General features: G+C 37.6%; 1 protein-coding gene across 1 annotated transcript in view; it reads left to right on the plus strand.

Moving 5' to 3' along the window:
• Positions 1 to 1,290: 1,290 nt before the first annotated feature.
• Positions 1,291 to 18,278, plus strand: part of LOC126176447 (dynein axonemal assembly factor 4-like) — a 118,946-nt gene continuing 101,958 nt past the window's right edge. Inside the window, exons 1-2 of the mRNA XM_049923603.1 lie at positions 1,291 to 1,413; positions 16,265 to 16,496. Of these exons, the coding sequence (XP_049779560.1) occupies positions 1,291 to 1,413; positions 16,265 to 16,496 (355 nt within the window). The remainder of the gene's footprint in view (positions 1,414 to 16,264; positions 16,497 to 18,278) is intronic.

Below are 18,278 nucleotides of genomic sequence, written 5' to 3' on the forward strand. Positions count from 1 at the left end.
TCATCTTTCTGATGGAGAAAGTGCTTGGGTTCAAGAAAAAACTTGAAGGTTAATCAATCAGTCCATCTCTTTATTCATCTGTTAACAATATGCATTGTATGGATTTGAGATGTTTTCTTGTCTGCATGATTTCGTGGAGGAAAATTAGTTGGATGAAGGTAAAATTAGTAGAGTTGGTGTAGTACATCACGAAAACCTTCGTCGACAGTTCGAGAATAAATTTCCAGGACCTTCATCTGAGTATGATTGGATTCATTGTCCCTTCGATATGATCACAGGAGACCAGTTGTCAACAGCAGAACAGGTGGCGCTGATAGAACTCAAGTGATAGAACAATTCGAAATGAATTTAACTCGAAGTCTCTCAAAAACTTCCCAGCCCTGACTCGGAACGAATCATGCAATTTAGCAAGGAGAGCAGTGCACGTGTTACTACCTTCTGCATCCACTTACTTGTATGAGAAACATTCCCACATTGGCATTAATCAAGACAAAAGGCTTGATCTGCTTTCTTCACAAATTCAAGAACACACATCGCGCTAAACGTGCAAGTGTCAGAAAATTTCCTAATTTTCTGCGTTTTTTTGTCTCGATTATTTCCTTAATGGATATCGGCTTGAATATAACAGTTTTAAAAATGCATTTAAGTGACTTTCTGTTCTATCATCACTTTTAAATCGTGAAAAACATTCTGAATTATTCTAAAGCAGTATCGGTGAATACAGTTAAACTTCAACTAACCAACTAATTTATAAAAAAAATGTAGTGAAATAACATATTTGCTCCTGTACAATAAGTGCACATGTGTTGTAGCCATGATTATTTATCGCATAGGTGTAATTTTTTACTTTGACCACCAACCATACACGTTTGTGATAATTTAATTTTTTTTTTTACTGTGATGTGCTCGAAGGACATTTTCCAATCATTATTATTATTGTTGTTGTTGTAACTCATAGTTGTAATAATCAGACGGGAGTATATAGTATCGTGAGCTGGTTTTTGCCAAGATGAGAAGTGCTGAAGATGGTAAGAAAAATAAGAGGGGGAGAGGACAAAATAATTCCTGTTTTAGAAGGGGTTCGCGAAGGCGAAAATTTGAGAACCCATGGTATAGTGTACTGTATGGCATTGTTTCGTTAAGAACTTGAATAATGTTGTTGCTGGTTACGGCATGGGAACGTTATTTCTGTCTCCATGGTAGCGCATCCAACGTGGCGAACAGTTTACTCGCAATTTAATAACCCTGCGCTATCTCTTTTATTATAGTATCTAGTGCTTACAGTGTGCCATGCCTATTCTCGTAACAGATTACGACTGGCGACAAACAGAAGCTGTTGTCATTATCAAAGTTCGTCTTAGAAACGTGAACTCCAAAAACGTAGACATTTTTACACTGGACAAATATGTAAAGGTAAATTTAGCGGCTAACCCATCTACAATAACCAAGTTGAAATAAAGTAGTTAACTCGTACTTTATGTGTTAATGTTGCCTTCGGCAACGCATCAGTTTCGATATTCATTCCAGAAAATAGTCGATATTTAAGACTCATTGGTCTGTTGTCTTTAGAACAACCAGTCTTTTTTTATCAGCATCTGGAATTAAAAGCCAAATCAGTTGTGGTAATTTTTGCTAACTTTAGCACTGTCTCCCTTCGTGTAACAATTTCTCACACGTATTTGCTATCCCTGTTGTCAGGCTTTTCACATATTCAGCGAACAAAACTAACACTGCAAATCATCTTTCCACGTGAACTGTTAACCAACAGATTGGAAATAAATAGGCCTACCCGTAAGATAAATAATTAAAGGACCTTCTTTTTCTTCAACTAATATCTAGGAAATTATGTACAGAAAGCTGGCTAAAGCCAGAGATTGACATTACTGAGATTTTTGGGCTGTAAGTGTGTATTGAAAGGATAGCCAGATAGGAAATGAAAGTGATGTATTTTTCCCAACAGACAAGAAACTTTAGCTGGCAAAGATAGAAACTGAAGCTACATGTGAGATTATATGGGTAGAACTAAATATCAAAGGTGGGTATAAACTAATAATTGGCTCTTTCTGTTGATCACTTGACTCACCCTCAGATGTATAGCTGGCAAAGATAGAAACTGAAGCTACATGTGAGATTATATGGGTAGAACTAAATATCAAAGGTGGGTATAAACTAATAATTGGCTCTTTCTGTTGATCACTTGACTCACCCTCAGATGTAACAGAAAACATTAGAAGAAACCTCGCTTCTAAACTCCATCTGAACAAGCCTTGAAAGGCCCGACAGTACCAACCAGCCACCATGTCATCCTCAGGCGTCAGTGGATGCGGATATGGAGGGGCATGTGGTCAGCACACTGCTCTCACGGCCGTATGTCAGTTTACGAGACCGGAGCTGCTATTTCTCAATCAAGTAGATCCTCAGTTTTCCTCGCAAGGGCTGAGTGCCAAAAGCACTTGGCAGACCAGATGGTCACCCATCCATGTGCTAGCTCAGCCCAAGAGCGCTTAACTTCGGTGATATGACAGGAGCTGATGTTACCACTACGGCAAGGCCATTGGCAGAAGAAACCTCAGTTATAGTCTCATATGTGGCCCTCCGGACTCTACAAATCTTGGAAGTTGTGACAGTTTGATTTGTACCATAGCCCTAGGTCTAGATTAGGTTGACAGGTGATAATTTGGTTGAAAGTAGGCCAAGCCAAAGAATTTGACTACCAGATAAAGGTTGTGGTAACACTTTGACCTGTAGCAAAGCACTACGTTTTTGTTCGTGCCATATTTAAAGGCCCTTTGCCGTATTTAGTGCACATCACCGTCAAACTTAAAACTGCGCGGTAAATTCAGAAAACATACATTGCGTAATGGACAAGTCTCTAACAAGTATTTTGATGTGTATTATGAACATGTATTGTCCAGAAACTACGAATAATGCAATTGGGGTAAACTTGATAACATAATGAGGAGTCTTCAACAGAATGACATTCTCATGCCAGTAAGCATGGATCTATCTACATCTACATCTACGTCCATACTCCGCAAGCCACCTGACGGTGTGTGGCGGAGGGTACCTTCAGTACCTCTATCGGTTCTCCCTTCTATTCCAGTCTCGTATTGTTCGTGGAAAGAAGGATTGTCGGTATGTCTCTGTGTGGGCTCTAATCTCTCTGATTTTATCCTCATGGTCTCTTCGCGAGATATACGTAGGAGGGAGCAATATACTGCTTGACTCTTCGGTGAAGGTATGTTCTCGAAACTTCAATAAAAGCCCGTACCGAGCTACTGAGCGTCTCTCCTGCAGAGTCTTCCACTGGAGTTTATCTATCATCTCCGTAACGCTTTCGCGATTACTAAATGATCCTGTAACGAAGCGCGCTGCTCTCCGTTGGATCTTCTCTATCTCTTCTATCAACCCTATCTGGTACGGATCCCACACTGCTGAGCAGTATTCAAGCAGTGGGCAAACAAGCGTACTGTAACCTACTTCTTTTGTTTTCGGATTGCATTTCCTTAGGATTCTTCCAATGAATCTCAGTCTGGCATCTGCTTTACCGACGATCAACATTATATGATCATTCCATTTTAAATCACTCCTAATGCGTACTCCCAGATAATTTATGGTATTAACTGCTTCCAGTTGCTGACCTGCTATTTTGTAGCTAAATGATAAAGGATCCCAGAAACATCACACAAGTGAAATCCCGCTTTTGCTCTATGCAACATCCTGAAGATCACATAATGAGACAGTCAGATGAATACCGAATTTCTTGACTTCCAAAAGCATTTGACTTGTACGACACCAACATTTATTGACAATGACACAATCAGTTGGGGTATCAATCATAATTTATCACTTGATTGAGCATTTGTAGGTAGTGACAATGCAGTATACAATTTTGATTGAGGGGCCATCAACAGAAGTATAAATAACTTCATGCATTCCCCAGGGAAGAGTATTGGGATTTTTTTCTGTTCATGTTGTATATTAACAACATAACTCATAATTGGAATCAGTGATCCCATACAAGCACCTGGCTCAGTTGTTGGTAAAGCATGTGACAGATTTAGGTTCATTTGCAGGGAGCTGTGAAAATACAGCCAGTCTACAAAGGAGACTGCATGCAGAGCTCTTGTGCACCCTTTCTTAAAAGTATGGCTCAAGCGTATGGGACCTATACCAAGTAGGACTGACTGAATATTTAACATATTCAGAGAAGAGCAGCATGAATGGTCACTGGTTTTTATGATTCTATGTAGAGTGTCACAGAAATTCTGGAAACCTGAATTGACAGACATTTGAAGAGGGATACAAATTATGCTACTAAAGCCTATGTATGAAGTTTCAAGAACCAGTATTAAGCACAGAATCTAGAAATATATATCAGCTCCCAAAAGAACTCCAAAGACAAATTAGATTAAGTACAGTGTGTAAATAGGCATTTAAGCAGTCATTCCATCATAGTGTTTTGCAGATCATGTGCATATAAAGGATACAAAGTGGTGTCATTTAGTCAGTAATGTAAATCCAATGGTTTGTGACAATATTTATTTACCAATGCTTCATAGTGTTGCTGGTTCTCTTGGTAATATTTATGAGGCAATACTATTTGATATTTTTAAGCAAATTTTAATGAATACTTATATAATGTCAATAAATGTATCTGAAATTCTAAAGTTAACATGTCTGATGAAAAGCTGATGTTCTGCTTGATAAGAAGGTATTCACTTTCAAATGTGAGTAAAACAAGCTCACAGACTATCATTACCATGATGTGTACTTGTGTTTTTCTTACATGAGAAATGAACCTGAATCATTATTACGTGTTAATTATTCAGTTTATTTCTTTACTTCCAGATAGCTTTTGTCTGTTCCATGATCGCTGTCATTTACATTCAAATTTTCACATTCAGAAATCGTCTTTCTGACAATGTATTAGAATCGCTGAGGACTCTTACACTTTAATTAATTCATCTTTAAATTAAAAATCTCCCACCCATTTAAAACATTTGGTCCCTTGGACTGGCATGCCACCAATCACCAGTAATTACAATTGATGAAAATGCGAAACAAAGTTGCAGATACCAACCTGACTGCAAGAGGCAGTGAAGATGTTAATGTATATCACGAACAATAATATAATATTCATAATGTATTGTGTTATCTCAACCTGTGGGACCTTGCAGTAGTCTTACAGAAACAAAGACTTAAAATGAACTCTCCTAAGAATGAAAAAGAATGAAGAAATTGAATCATCTTATAATTGCTTATGGGAGCAACATGGTAAGAACACACCTGAACATAACAAGGTTCTGAAATAACCTGCTTATGTGTATCTGTACTTTGAACCTCATTGTGATGAGAGGAAAAGTGATGTTGAATTTCTGTTACAAATGAGGGGATATGCATAAGCTAGTCCCATAAAAACATAACAGCCAGCCTATACTTCCCTTTGCAAAGGCCACTTAACTTTCACTGTAGGTTATGTATCTCCAAATGCTCTAGACATCTTCCAAATTTATGCAAAGACATTTGTGCCCATATGGCTGTTAAAAATTTTAAACTCTTTCTGTCTCACTTTTTTGGTCAAATAGTCAAAGCATTCTGACTCTCATATATATACATATATATATATATTTATTGGTTATAATAGAAGGAAACATTCCATGAAGGAAAAATATACCTAAAAACAAAGATGATGTGACTTACCAAATGAAAGTGCTGGCAGGTCGACAGACACACAAACGAACACAAACATACACACAAAATTCAAGCTTTCGCAACAAATTGTTGCCTCATCAGGAAAGAGGGAAGGAGAGGGAAAGACGAAAGGATGTGGGTTTTAAGGGAGAGGGTAAGGAGTCATTCCAGTCCCGGGAGCGGAAAGACTTACCTTAGGGGGAAAAAAGGACGGGTATACACTCGCACACACACACATATCCATCCACACATATACAGACACAAGCAGACATATTTGGTCTTTAAATATGTCTGCTTGTGTCTGTATATGTGTGGATGGATATGTGTGTGTGTGCGAGTGTATACCCGTCCTTTTTTCCCCCTAAGGTAAGTCTTTCCGCTCCCGGGACTGGAATGACTCCTTACCCTCTCCCTTAAAACCCACATCCTTTCGTCTTTCCCTCTCCTTCCCTCTTTCCTGATGAGGCAACAATTTGTTGCGAAAGCTTGAATTTTGTGTGTATGTTTGTGTTCGTTTGTGTGTCTGTCGACCTGCCAGCACTTTCATTTGGTAAGTCACATCATCTTTGTTTTTAGGTATATATATATATTTAATGAGACTTACCCAACAAAAGCGCTGGCAGGTCGATAGACACACAAATAAACACAAACATACACACAAAACTCTAGCTGTCGCAACCAACGGTTGCCTCGTCAGGAAAGAGGGAAGGAGAAGGAAAGACAAAAGGATTGGGTTTTAAGGGAGAGGGTAAGGAGTCATTCCAATCCCGGGAGCGGAAAGACTTACCTTAGGGGGAAAAAAGGACAGGTTTACACTCGCACACACACACATATCCATCCACACATACACAGACACAAGCAGACATTTGTAAAGGCAAAATTAATTAAATATATTTTTCCCACGTGGAATGTTTCCCTCTATTATATATATATATATATATATATATATATATATATATATATATATACTTCTGTGATATCTTTGACTTTTGAAGCATCATTAGATCATTGCAGTATTACAATTTTTGTCCTAACTTTTCCAACATAAATGTATTTTAGAATTCTGCAGCAATTAAATTGTAGGATGTGGGATACTAATTTTGCTGATTGGTTCTGTCACTTTTTTTGTAGGAGTTTCTGGAAGCTTTATCTTATAATATGTGAGACATTTTCTTATCTATGCATTGGGTAACAAATAATAATGCTGATCCAGTGCTTATTTACTAAACAATTATAGTTCTGCTGAAACTGATCAAGCAATGTGTTTGTATTCATGCTAGCTAACACACTCACTGTCACAATCAAAGGAAAGCTATTCCAGAAATGCCAAATGCTGGAGTTGAAAACTATTGATCTTCAAGCAACCAAACATTGGTTACCAATATCAGTGCATTTTATGAATAACAGAAGCAACTGACCTCTTGCACAGTCGTACCATCGAGGCCAGTTGGCTTGACCTGAAGATAAATATTGAAACAAACATATATTGATAGCAGAGGATTGAAAAATTGACATTTACCCATATGAGACATCACTCTAATCAGTCAGTAAGGTGGAGTATTGCGGAGTACCAATCTGGGATAGGGAAATGATGACAAGAACATAAGTCTACAGTGGTAATGATCAGTATTGGTTGCTAGAACAGTGTCTACAGAGGATGCCGCTACTCATATTAAATTGGAATTTTTGCTTTCTTGCATGTGTATTGTACAAAATTTACTTCAAGATCTGAAACACTTAAATATGAACTTGAATAATTCTGAAATGTTCCTTAAGTATTATTAATGGTCATTACTATTCATCTTTCAGGCTGCTGGTTTTGGAAGGACACCACCTAATACTAACAAGAAATCATTCAACAATTGAAGGAGAAATTAAAAAGTTTTCTATTGCTTAATGTGACTGCTACTTTTTCATGTAATTCATAAGGCCAATGAAACTGAAAATTTTTAGCTATGATCTTTATGATGCATGTATAGAAGAAGGACCAGTAGTTTCGGACCTGTGGGTGGTACAGAGTATACAGTGATGGTTTCAGAAAATTGTCATCCAGAGGTCACGAAGTGCCCAATTTCCACGTCTGTAAAACATCTACACAAAAGCCCATGATCCAGTATCATCACATTTCCCCTTAGGTCCTAATCTTATAAGGATTCTTAATGCATCCATTTGCTGTCCTCATGAGTCATATCTCCATTGCTGCAGGTACTTCCTTTTTGTGAACTCAGATGAAATGAAATGTCGTGTGGCTAGAGCCTCCCACTCACCTGGTGCAAGTTTTTTGAGGTGACGCCACTTCAGCGACATGCGTGTTGATGAGGATGAGACAATGATTAGGACAACACAACACAGTCCCTGAGTGGAGAAAATCTCCAACCCAGCCGGAAATCGAACCCGGGCCCCTTGGCAAGACATTACATCATGCTGACGACTCAGCTAGATAATATTTCTGTAAAGTGAAGCTGATGGAGCATGTCACAAAAACCTTACCTAAAATATGTTTTCAGTCTTGAATTTTCACCTTGTTACTAACATAGACCTTAGTTTGTAAATATTTTCATTTAACTAATGTCCTCATCCAAGAGAAAATATAGTCAATTTCTTGTTTAAACAATCAATTTGTGTATCACAAGGGCCTCATCAAGATATGTAAACTAGAACATCCAAATGATGATACAAAAATAGCTATTGAAGAACAGTTATTTCAGTAGGCTTTTCTGTTTCTACATGACTTAACTCATCTGCAAAATCTCAATTGATAATTTTATTTCTATGGCTTCCCTTTTCTTAAGATTTTTACTTTTATTTATATTTTTTCTCACTGATAAATAACCATGTGTTCTTTTGTTACACAGTGATGAAATGTTTTTCAGCCTGTAATCACGAGTTGATTTTTTATGAAACAAAGGCGTACCTTTTATATAAACATGCAACAACGTCTTATTGTTCCTCAAATTTTATGAAAAAACCTTGCTGTTTTTCTTTGAGCCTGGGTATACAGTTGCAGTGAATTTTTTGAACTCACAGTATTTGCCAACACAGACACTTTTATGATCAAACAGCTAACAGATACATCTGGTAAATTACTACATCTAGCCTAACTTATATTCTGCTTGTTTACTTCTTTTAACTTCAATAAATAATGATAAAAATTTTTAGATAAAGAAGGTTCAACACCAACCAAAAGTCCTTATAGATTTTAAATGTGTTTGGTGGGCTGCCTAATTTAAACAAAGTATCCAAAATTATCTATGTGAAGCATGTCTAAGAAGTGCAACAACATAAGAAATTTTGGAAAAAGTGCACAGTGTGACCTTGGAAGATGCAAGAAATTGCCAATATTTTAGTGATTCCAAAAGAACATGATGCGTGAAGAACTGCATGTGAGCAAGCTTTGTGAAAGACAGGATCAGAAACAAATTCACACGACTATTTCCAATCACGTTTGGAAGATTTTTGGGGTAACAAAAGTGATTTTCTTTATTGGTAAGAGACAGTGGAAAAACACAGTTTCAAACTCCACTCCAGAATTGAAATGACAACCAGAACATTGGACAGAAGCTGCTGTTACAGCTCCAAAGAAAGTGAAGATGTATTTATCAGCAAAAAAATGTGGCAATGGCATTTTTGTACATGAAAGGAATTCTGTTAATTGACTGTCTTCAAAAAGTGAAAGAATAACTGGGGAATAACATTCTAACCTTCCAGTGGATCTGTATGCAAGAATCCAAGAAAAAAGATCTAATTCGCAGTAGAAAAAAAAAGTCATCTTTCATTAATTCAGTAGATGCGACCATAAAAGTTTCTCGGTAATGGGGGAGGCTATATCTGTGAGTAGGCAGATACTGGTGCATACATCAGAAAAATTGGAGAAAAACAATGACAGTGCAAGGCAAGAAGACCCACACTGGAGTCAAGCAACAAGGCTGACTGAATGGCGGACCAGACACAACAAGAGCAAGCAACCTATGCGACAACGAAATGCAATAAACTTTCGACATAACACTGTCAACTGGTGAAGTATGAGCCACATCCCAAATTGAACAAAACCAATACCAAAGCAAAGTGTTGATGAGCAGCCATTAATATGGTGAAGCCAGTACTGAACACTATCACACAAATTACATGATGCACTGTATGAATGAGAAGTCGAGGTGTGGTGTTATTTAAGTCAGCCTTGAGGGATGCTATTGGGTGGTGTATTCATGTGGCGAGAAAGTGGCACACTCACAAGGCGAGTGCAGCACTGCGGCAGCACTGCCTTCTATTGTCCATCGAGGTCCATTTGGTCCGGCAGGCATTCAACTTCCATACGGCCCGATACCAAAGAGAAAATTGAAGAATCAGCAGTATGAAGTGTTGGAACGTCTGCCCTATTTCCCAGATTTTGCTCTCTTCCCAAAGCTCAAATCCTTCCTTGCTGGTCAGCATTTTTTGTCTTATTAAAAATTGATTGCAGCTGTAGAGCACTTCCATGGCGACACTACAAAGATTGAAAAAGTCACTGAAGTGCCACTGGATAAAGTTTATTAGCTTCATACGAGATAATCTTGAAAAATAAAAGGTTTTTGAAAACAAATTCTCATTTTTACTATGAAACCAAATACTTCAAATCATCCTTGTAGTAACACACGAAGGAAAAATATACTAAAAGTTCTGGTGCAAGAGAGACCGTATAACTGGGAGGAGATAGATTCAGAACTCACATTCACATACAGACACCCAAATGTACACTTAAGTCAGTCTCGCCTCGACCATAGGCATGTGCGTTTGGGTGTCTTTGTTGTCGTGAGCACAAACATGTGTGCTACTGGAGAACGAGCAAGAGCTTCAAAACCAATAATAAATTATTTTCTGTTACCTGTTTCTATGTGCCAAACACCAGTCAGCTGTAGGTGAGTGGTTGCGTTTCATACAGGAAAATCAGCTCAAACTTCCTTTGTTGAGATAACTTAATGCTAATTGGTTGTTTCATTTGTAAATGTTGACTGAAATCAGACGTGAATGCATATTTATCCGTAATTTTTGGGCTATTTCAAATAAATTCTAACTGATTTTGTATGCTGGTTTTTTAGTATGGATGAGACAAGTGTACACCATTTAACAGAAGAAACGAAGCAAAAATCAAGCAGTAGGTAGAAGCCAGTGGCCCTAGAACATACAAGGCAAAGAATATTTCACCTGCCAGCAAAATTATGATAGTATTTTCTGGGATTCAAAGAAGCTCTCTGATGTCAAGATACCAGCCACCTATATCCATGTCATCAAAGCTTCAGACCTGCAGTTTGGTCATGTCCACTTGCCATCACCATTGCATATCATACAGTTACACTCTGCGTATGAACTATTGATTTGCCTGCATCTTCGGCTCTGTTTTTAACAGTCATTGACAACCTTACATGTTCTTGTGCATTTGTGACTGATCACTATAACGTTACGTCCCATAGCAGTACTGGCCAAGTAATTGTGTGTTTACTAAGTGAAAAAAAAAAAAAAGAATCAGTCAGTGCTGATATAACGTTGTCAGTGTGAATTCTGACATTTGTGATGTGCCTGTAGATACAGAATTGCTACACAAGTTTCAACAGCAACTGCTAGAAAAGAATGCGAAGCATTAAAAGCAGCTCCAGCTGCTGCTTGCATCTACATCTCAGCCTGCCATTTCACCAACTTTCATAGCCTTTGCTTCAGAAGAGTGGGAAAATTTCCTGCATCTTCTTCAAGATTCTTTCTTGGTGTTTCTGGTAACTTTACATGAGCAGCAATGCTTGTTCCTCTGGTCCAGGGCTCCTGATATTTTAAGCTTGTTGCATAAGCTGGAGGCATTAGGCAATCCCAGTGCCTTGTCTTTCACTAAACTTTGTGAGTTGTTGGCCAGTTTCACTAGCAAGAGATGTGAAGTCATTGCTGGGTTAGAATTCTTTCAATGCAGACTTTAAAGGATTAAATCATCATTGTCAATTTAAGTGCACCAATCCTCAATGCAGGCAAATCTATGTAATTTCACTAACACAAGATGTAGTAATTTGCTTGGCCCCAAGTAGTGGAGTCATGTCAGCAGCTCTAAAATTGTTTGACCTGAGATTAGGTAAATTTTTAACTTTGCCTGAAGCACATGAGGTTTCTATTGCAGCCAAACAGAACTTTGAAGACCGCTCACAATTAGAGGAGTTGTACTCTGCACAGCTTACCTTGACTCTGTCCATTACCCGTGTCAGTTAAAGAAACATGTGGCTGTGCAGCACCTGGACACCTCAGTGCAATATTTCCCCTGCTCTCATAAATAAACTGCCAAGCACCGAGCTGTGTCACAATGAGTGCACTTCTCAGCCCCATCATCAGCTTCTTCAGAACCAAAACCAGTGTTACCCTGGCTGGGTATTATCTTTCTGCACTGATTATTTTCAAATGCACTCTTGGCAGAAATGTTCCTTTAAAACTTTAGAGTGCCTCTACTGTCATAGGAGAGGGCATTTGCATATTGTGTTTCCATATGCAGAGAGTAACTGATCTATAGCTCTGGTTCACTCCATTTTTCACTTGGACCCCAGATCAGGATTGTCACAGAAGACAGGGACTGAACTCATGGTAGATTCGAAACTTTAACTGTAAATTTTAAAAGTAGACACTGGTTTTTCAGTATTTTGAGGACTCAGGAGATCTTTGTAAAATAAGGGTTTCCTAGCCTTGCACCCTCTCAGTGATTCTTGATTACCGTGATCAGTATATTCTGATGAAAGATGGTTTGTCAACATGTGCAGAATACAGAAAGGCTATACATCAAATAACATTTCTGTTAGTAGCATTCGTTAGCATGCAGAATATTTTTGATGTTACCACTTTTACCATGTGTTGGTTCTCAGTGCGAAGTAATGTTAGCTGTTATCTTTCTAGCTATGGACAAGAGAATTCGTCAGGTTATTTGTGTGGTTATCTGGTAAGACTCATTCACATGAACTGCACATACAACTGCTCCCCTTCATTTTGTCACATTTTTTGAGCCCACCCTGCACATACAATTGCTCCCCTCCATTTTGTCACATTTTTTGAGCCCACCCAGTCCTGCATATGCTTAAGGAGGAAGTAGACTTTGAACTAAACACACTATAGGCGTTAGACGTTATCATACCAGTAGCTCGTAGTTCAAGGGCTACATTAATAGTGCTCACTCACAAAAGTAATGAAAAACACCACGTCTGTGGTGATTTAAAAGCCACAGTAATCTCATAGTCAGTTGTGGATTACTGTCCATTGCAGTAGCCAACTCGTGTACCCAGCTACTGACAGCAGCTGTGCAGAGGTGTGCAAACAGGTGACACACTGTCGGGCAGCCAGGCTGTAGTGTATGCAACTACTGCTATAGCCTCGCACCCGTGACAGGTGTTGCCGAATAGTTCGCGCATGTGTCTAATACGTGCAATATAATTACCTGGTGGATAGCCTACGCTAGTTGCACCTGCTCACAAGTGAGATGACAGGTGCCCTCCCAAAGCCTGTACCCCATGGGGTAGCATTGGGACAACCTAAGCCAGAGGATTTATCTGGCAAACTAAAAGATGGTGAACGGCTTTTTTTCATACACATACACACTTGTCTGATGCAGAACTGCAGTTATTGCTTGATTCAGAGTCATAGAAACTATTAGTGAGGACCATGCCTTTCAGTTAATTTAGGTGCAAATGCTTACCATTTGGAACTGCCAGTCTCCAGTAATATTTAATGGTTCCTTCAATAGTTAATTTAGTTACCTCTGCTCTTTGCCAATTACACAGCTGACCATTCTGCAACATCATGGAGGTGGCATTATACAAGCATCACATTGGCATGAAGTGTACTTTGTGATTGAATATGCAAATGATAAGAATTTCAGTGCAACCGCACAAAGTGAGCATAGTTATGCCATCTATATTCTGTGTACAAGGAAAGCTTACTGTGTGAGTTTCTTATTAAAAATCGCATTTCACAAATGTTTGTTTCTAAGAGGATCTTGTTATGTCTTATGTAAGAAGGAGAAATGTCTGTGAGCACATACAGGATTTTGATAGGAACAGGATTGTGGCCTATTGACACTGCAGTTTATTGTCAGTTTGGATTCTGTAACTGCCATTCAGATATGGAATTAATGGGTTCAGGAGGGTGATATTGAACTCCGTGCAGAATTTCAGCGGCCCCGTGCTGCCAGTGCTCCGGAGGACAAACATGTTGTTCACTCAGTTGCCCAAGGTCATGCAGCAGGTACCTTGAGCAACAAAAAGGTCTTGTTTGAATCAAGACCAGTATCTACAAAAGTAGTGCAGTAACGTCTGGATCACCCTGCACTGTCATTACGACAACCGATGTTGCAGCTTTCCTTGAAGTGACCATCCCCATCTGCCATCCACTGTCATGTGACAATATCACAGGGAATACAGCTGTTAAGCTGTGAAGGGAAAGAGTATTGGATGGTCATGCAGCCATTGGTCGGAGTGGGTGGGGGGAGGGGGTTACATCACAGTCAGCACTCTACGAGCGAAGCACACCATACCTCTCCTCTCCTCACTGACAAACCATTGAACACTAACCAGCTATACCTCTGCCACCACTACTCCAGACCAGCAATTTTGCTTTACTCTTCATGGGAAGAACTGATAATTGGAACATATGCTCTATTCACCAGGATTTCCACTGTATCATGTCCACTTATTCCAAGAGCTAAAGTGTTCACTTATTCCGAGGCCTAAAGAAAGTTGCATCTGGAAAATGTTTTGAGTCCAATTAAGAGTTTATGAGAACCATAGACAAATGATGTAGAGGTTTTTCAGACTCACACATCATTGATGAAATCTACCTAATTGAAAAGGTTGCACAAAGTACATAGATCTAAAAGATTACTATGTCAAAAAATAACTGCATTTTTATTTATTTGTATATGGAAAAAGGGAGGACGTACTTTTGCTGGAAGGCTAAGATGTTCTCTCCCTGGCCTCATATAAGAAACATAGAGAATCAGCTGTCAGACTTTCAATGTGATGAGACCTAATTTTAGTTTTTCAGTTGTTATTTTCTTTCTTGTAATTGCAATGGTTGTAAAGAAATGAGTTTGTAGTCGCTGCAGTCTGTTTCTGTTAAGTATTCTGACAATAAACTATGATTAAAGCTATTTTACTTGCACTGATAATAATAGGAATTACTTCTAGGTAACTTTCTATATATGAAAAAGCTACTTTGAAAAAGCCACTAATTCTCTTCTCACATTATTTAGCTGCTGATTTCATCTAATTATTCAAAGAAAGGAATTATGTAGCATTACACAGAATACTGTCAGCTTTCTGTACAGGGTGTCACAGGAGGATTGGTCAATGTTAGGTACACGACAGTAAGTGATCATTCAAAGCAAAAAAGTGTAGTAACCATAGACTTTAAAATGCATACCATATGAGCCATGAACACTTATTCATCTTCAATATGTAGAACAAATCCCTTCTGCTGCAAGCTCTTTGCTTTCAATATCTTGCTAAGAGTTAGTAAGGATCAATCCATAGACTGACAACACCTTATTCATGTTTTAACATCAGCTAAGCTTGGCAGAGACATTATCGCTCAAAATATGTGTAAATAATTTGTTAAAGTAAGAGCAACTACCAAGCACTGTTGCATACACTGCTTATGTCTGGTAAACATAACTCTAAAATCAATACCTTAACAGCTTTGAGCATTTGCTCAGAAGAAAAGAAGTTTTTCACAGTAGTGAAGATGAACAAGTGCTCATAGCTCTTCAGTAGAAGAGATATGTTTCATAGTAGTGTAGATGAAGGATTGATCTAGCTCTTAAGGTATGCACTTTTAGAGTCCATGTTTACTTGTCATTTTTTTCTTGTTTTGGTCCATACTGCCATCTGTCAAAGTATGAAAACCAAGGATCTTGCAGTAGAAGAGATTTATTTGACAGTATTGAAGGTGAGGAAGTGCTCATAGTTCTTAAGGTATGCATTTTAGAGCCTATTTTTAGTAGACCTTTTTGCTTCGAACAATCATTCCTGTCATATCTGAGAATATTGATAATTCCTCCCAGAACACCCTGTATACTGCCCCCCCCCCTTTTTTTTTTTTTTTTTTTTTTTTTTCGAAGTAACTATTTTTCTCCTAACATACAAACATAAAGTACTGGTAATCTAGAAGTAAATAGACTAGTGCTAGTCATAGTTGCTTCGCCTCTTGATGTATATTTTGACTCTTTCCACATCCCTGAAGGGATTGACGGGATACAGTGGGTGAGTGAATGAAAGTACTTTGGCACCATCTTGGCATTCACCTCAAGTGACATAGGAAAACTACTGAAAACATAAATGTGAATGTCCACATGGGAACTGGAAAGTTCTTTATTCATATATCGATCCAATGTCTTAACCATTGCATCATCTTATTCAGCAAAACAAACTGAAAAACATATGGTTGTGTTAGGCTAATGACCATCTGTTTCCTAAGTATTGTGTCCAATTTCTTCAAAACTGTTTTGTCTCAAATTTCTTCAACACTGCTTTGTCCTTCATTTATGTAAGGTATCACTGCAAAGTATTTTTTTTTTTTCCAGGCACATTATCCTCCATTTCTCTTTGAAGTTTTCTTGTGGGCACCTGTGAAAAACTCTGAAAGCAATTGCACCTTTACCGATACAGAGATCATTTTTGAGCTACAGAAATTGGAACATAAAATCTGGGAAAGTTTGGAAGCATCAGTTACTAAAGAAGAGAAACAGAAACTTCGGCAACAGTATGTTACTGAAGCTCTTGAAATTGCAGAAAAAGAAAAAGAAAGAAATTCTAGTAAGTATTATTATTCACTTTATCTAGGATAATAAAATTTTCAAATTTAACAAAATATTCAAGATACCTTTTTTTTCAAAAACTGCTTAAAATATATGCTTGAACAATAAATGTTCTAGGATAATAATAAATCTGAATGAATTTGGTACCCACAGATTTTATTATCCTAGATAATCATCATCTTAAATGATTCTGATGCTGACCCTAGAACATTTATTGTTCAAGCATATATTTTAAGCAGTTTTTGAAAAAAAGGTGTCTTGAATATTTTGTTAAATTTGCATTTCCAAAAAGAATATTTCTTATAATCATCTAATCAGTAACCAACGTATTTGTCAGGTAAGTGATTGCATAAAGAATTTAAAATTAGTGGAATACATTGTAAATTATAATCTTACACAGACTGTTTTCAGAAGTAGCAATCCATAGACTGACAACACCTTACTCATGTTTTAACATCAGCTAAGCTGCTTGGCAGAGACATTATTGCTCAAAATATGTAAATGATTTGTTAAAGTAAGAGCAACTACCAAGCACTGTTGCAAACACTGCTTTTGTTACTGTCAAGACAGTTGTGAAATCTAAGATTAAATGAAAAGGAATAGAGCAAAAATCTGACAGGTTCATAAAATCATGATTTAATGTTGATACCCCCAATAAATACTCATAAATATGTGTAACGATAATCCACATCAAAATGTAAATATCTCTGGCCATGATATTAACTGACAAATCTTGATGTTGGAGGCGTATATCATGGTTTAAACTGCTACAACACATATTGGGGGTGAAGTAAATGAAGCACAGAAATATTTCGTGATAACATTAGGGAATGGATGCCTACATATTCCACAGAAGAATTTGTGAAACAAGGCTGTAGAACAAATCAAAAACTCTGTTTATTATTATATAAAAATTTTGAACAAAGTGACCTTATTCCAACATTACAGGGCATCACATTGTGCAAAGAAAATTATCAGACACTATGAAGTACAGTGTGGTCTGTACTTAAAAATAAAAACATAAGACTAGTACCATAAACAGGGAGAGATACGTTTAAAAATAGACATAATGCAAAGATGATCATGAACAGTGTAATTAACTGAACAAATACTGCTGTTTGGACAAGCAAATAACATGTTTAGAAGCAGCTGTATTAAAAAAATACAATTGAGGAATAAATTTTATTAATTTCTAAGTAATACATTGTTATTAAGCAGATATTTAATACCCCTCACTAGTGCTAACGATTTCAGTACAACCATGTTTTACATTTTACAGCATAAAAGCAATTTAAAACTGTTGTACATTTCATTAGATTCACAATAACTAAGTGTCAGGTACAACACTCATAATATAATAAATATACTGGGAAGTTGTTGACATACACAAAGTTTTGTAAACATACCATAATCAGAGGTTCCTATAGGCATTCTTCACCTTTCTGATAAACTTTATCTGAATATAAAACGATTTCTGGATATTTGCAAATTTCTTCAGGAGATGAATCTGTAACCTAAAAGGTGTGAAATACTCAAAGGAAGTGGACTTCCAGAAACCAACTCTCCAATAGGATCCATATGGTCAGAAACAGTAGATAATAATAGTCCAAGATTTCTTTGTACACTTGACAAGCAAGGCTGCATTCTGCAGGTCACCAAATAAATGCAGTACACCTCTCAGTACTGAAGGGAGGTTACTTCATAGGTAGTTCATGTGTTTATTTCATTTTCAATATGTGCAAGATGTTTTACAAGCTGATCACTAACCACATGAGAATTT

The sequence above is a fragment of the Schistocerca cancellata genome, chromosome 3 (genome assembly GCF_023864275.1).
Source record: "Schistocerca cancellata isolate TAMUIC-IGC-003103 chromosome 3, iqSchCanc2.1, whole genome shotgun sequence".
In the NCBI taxonomy this organism is placed as follows: Eukaryota; Metazoa; Arthropoda; class Insecta; order Orthoptera; family Acrididae; genus Schistocerca; species Schistocerca cancellata.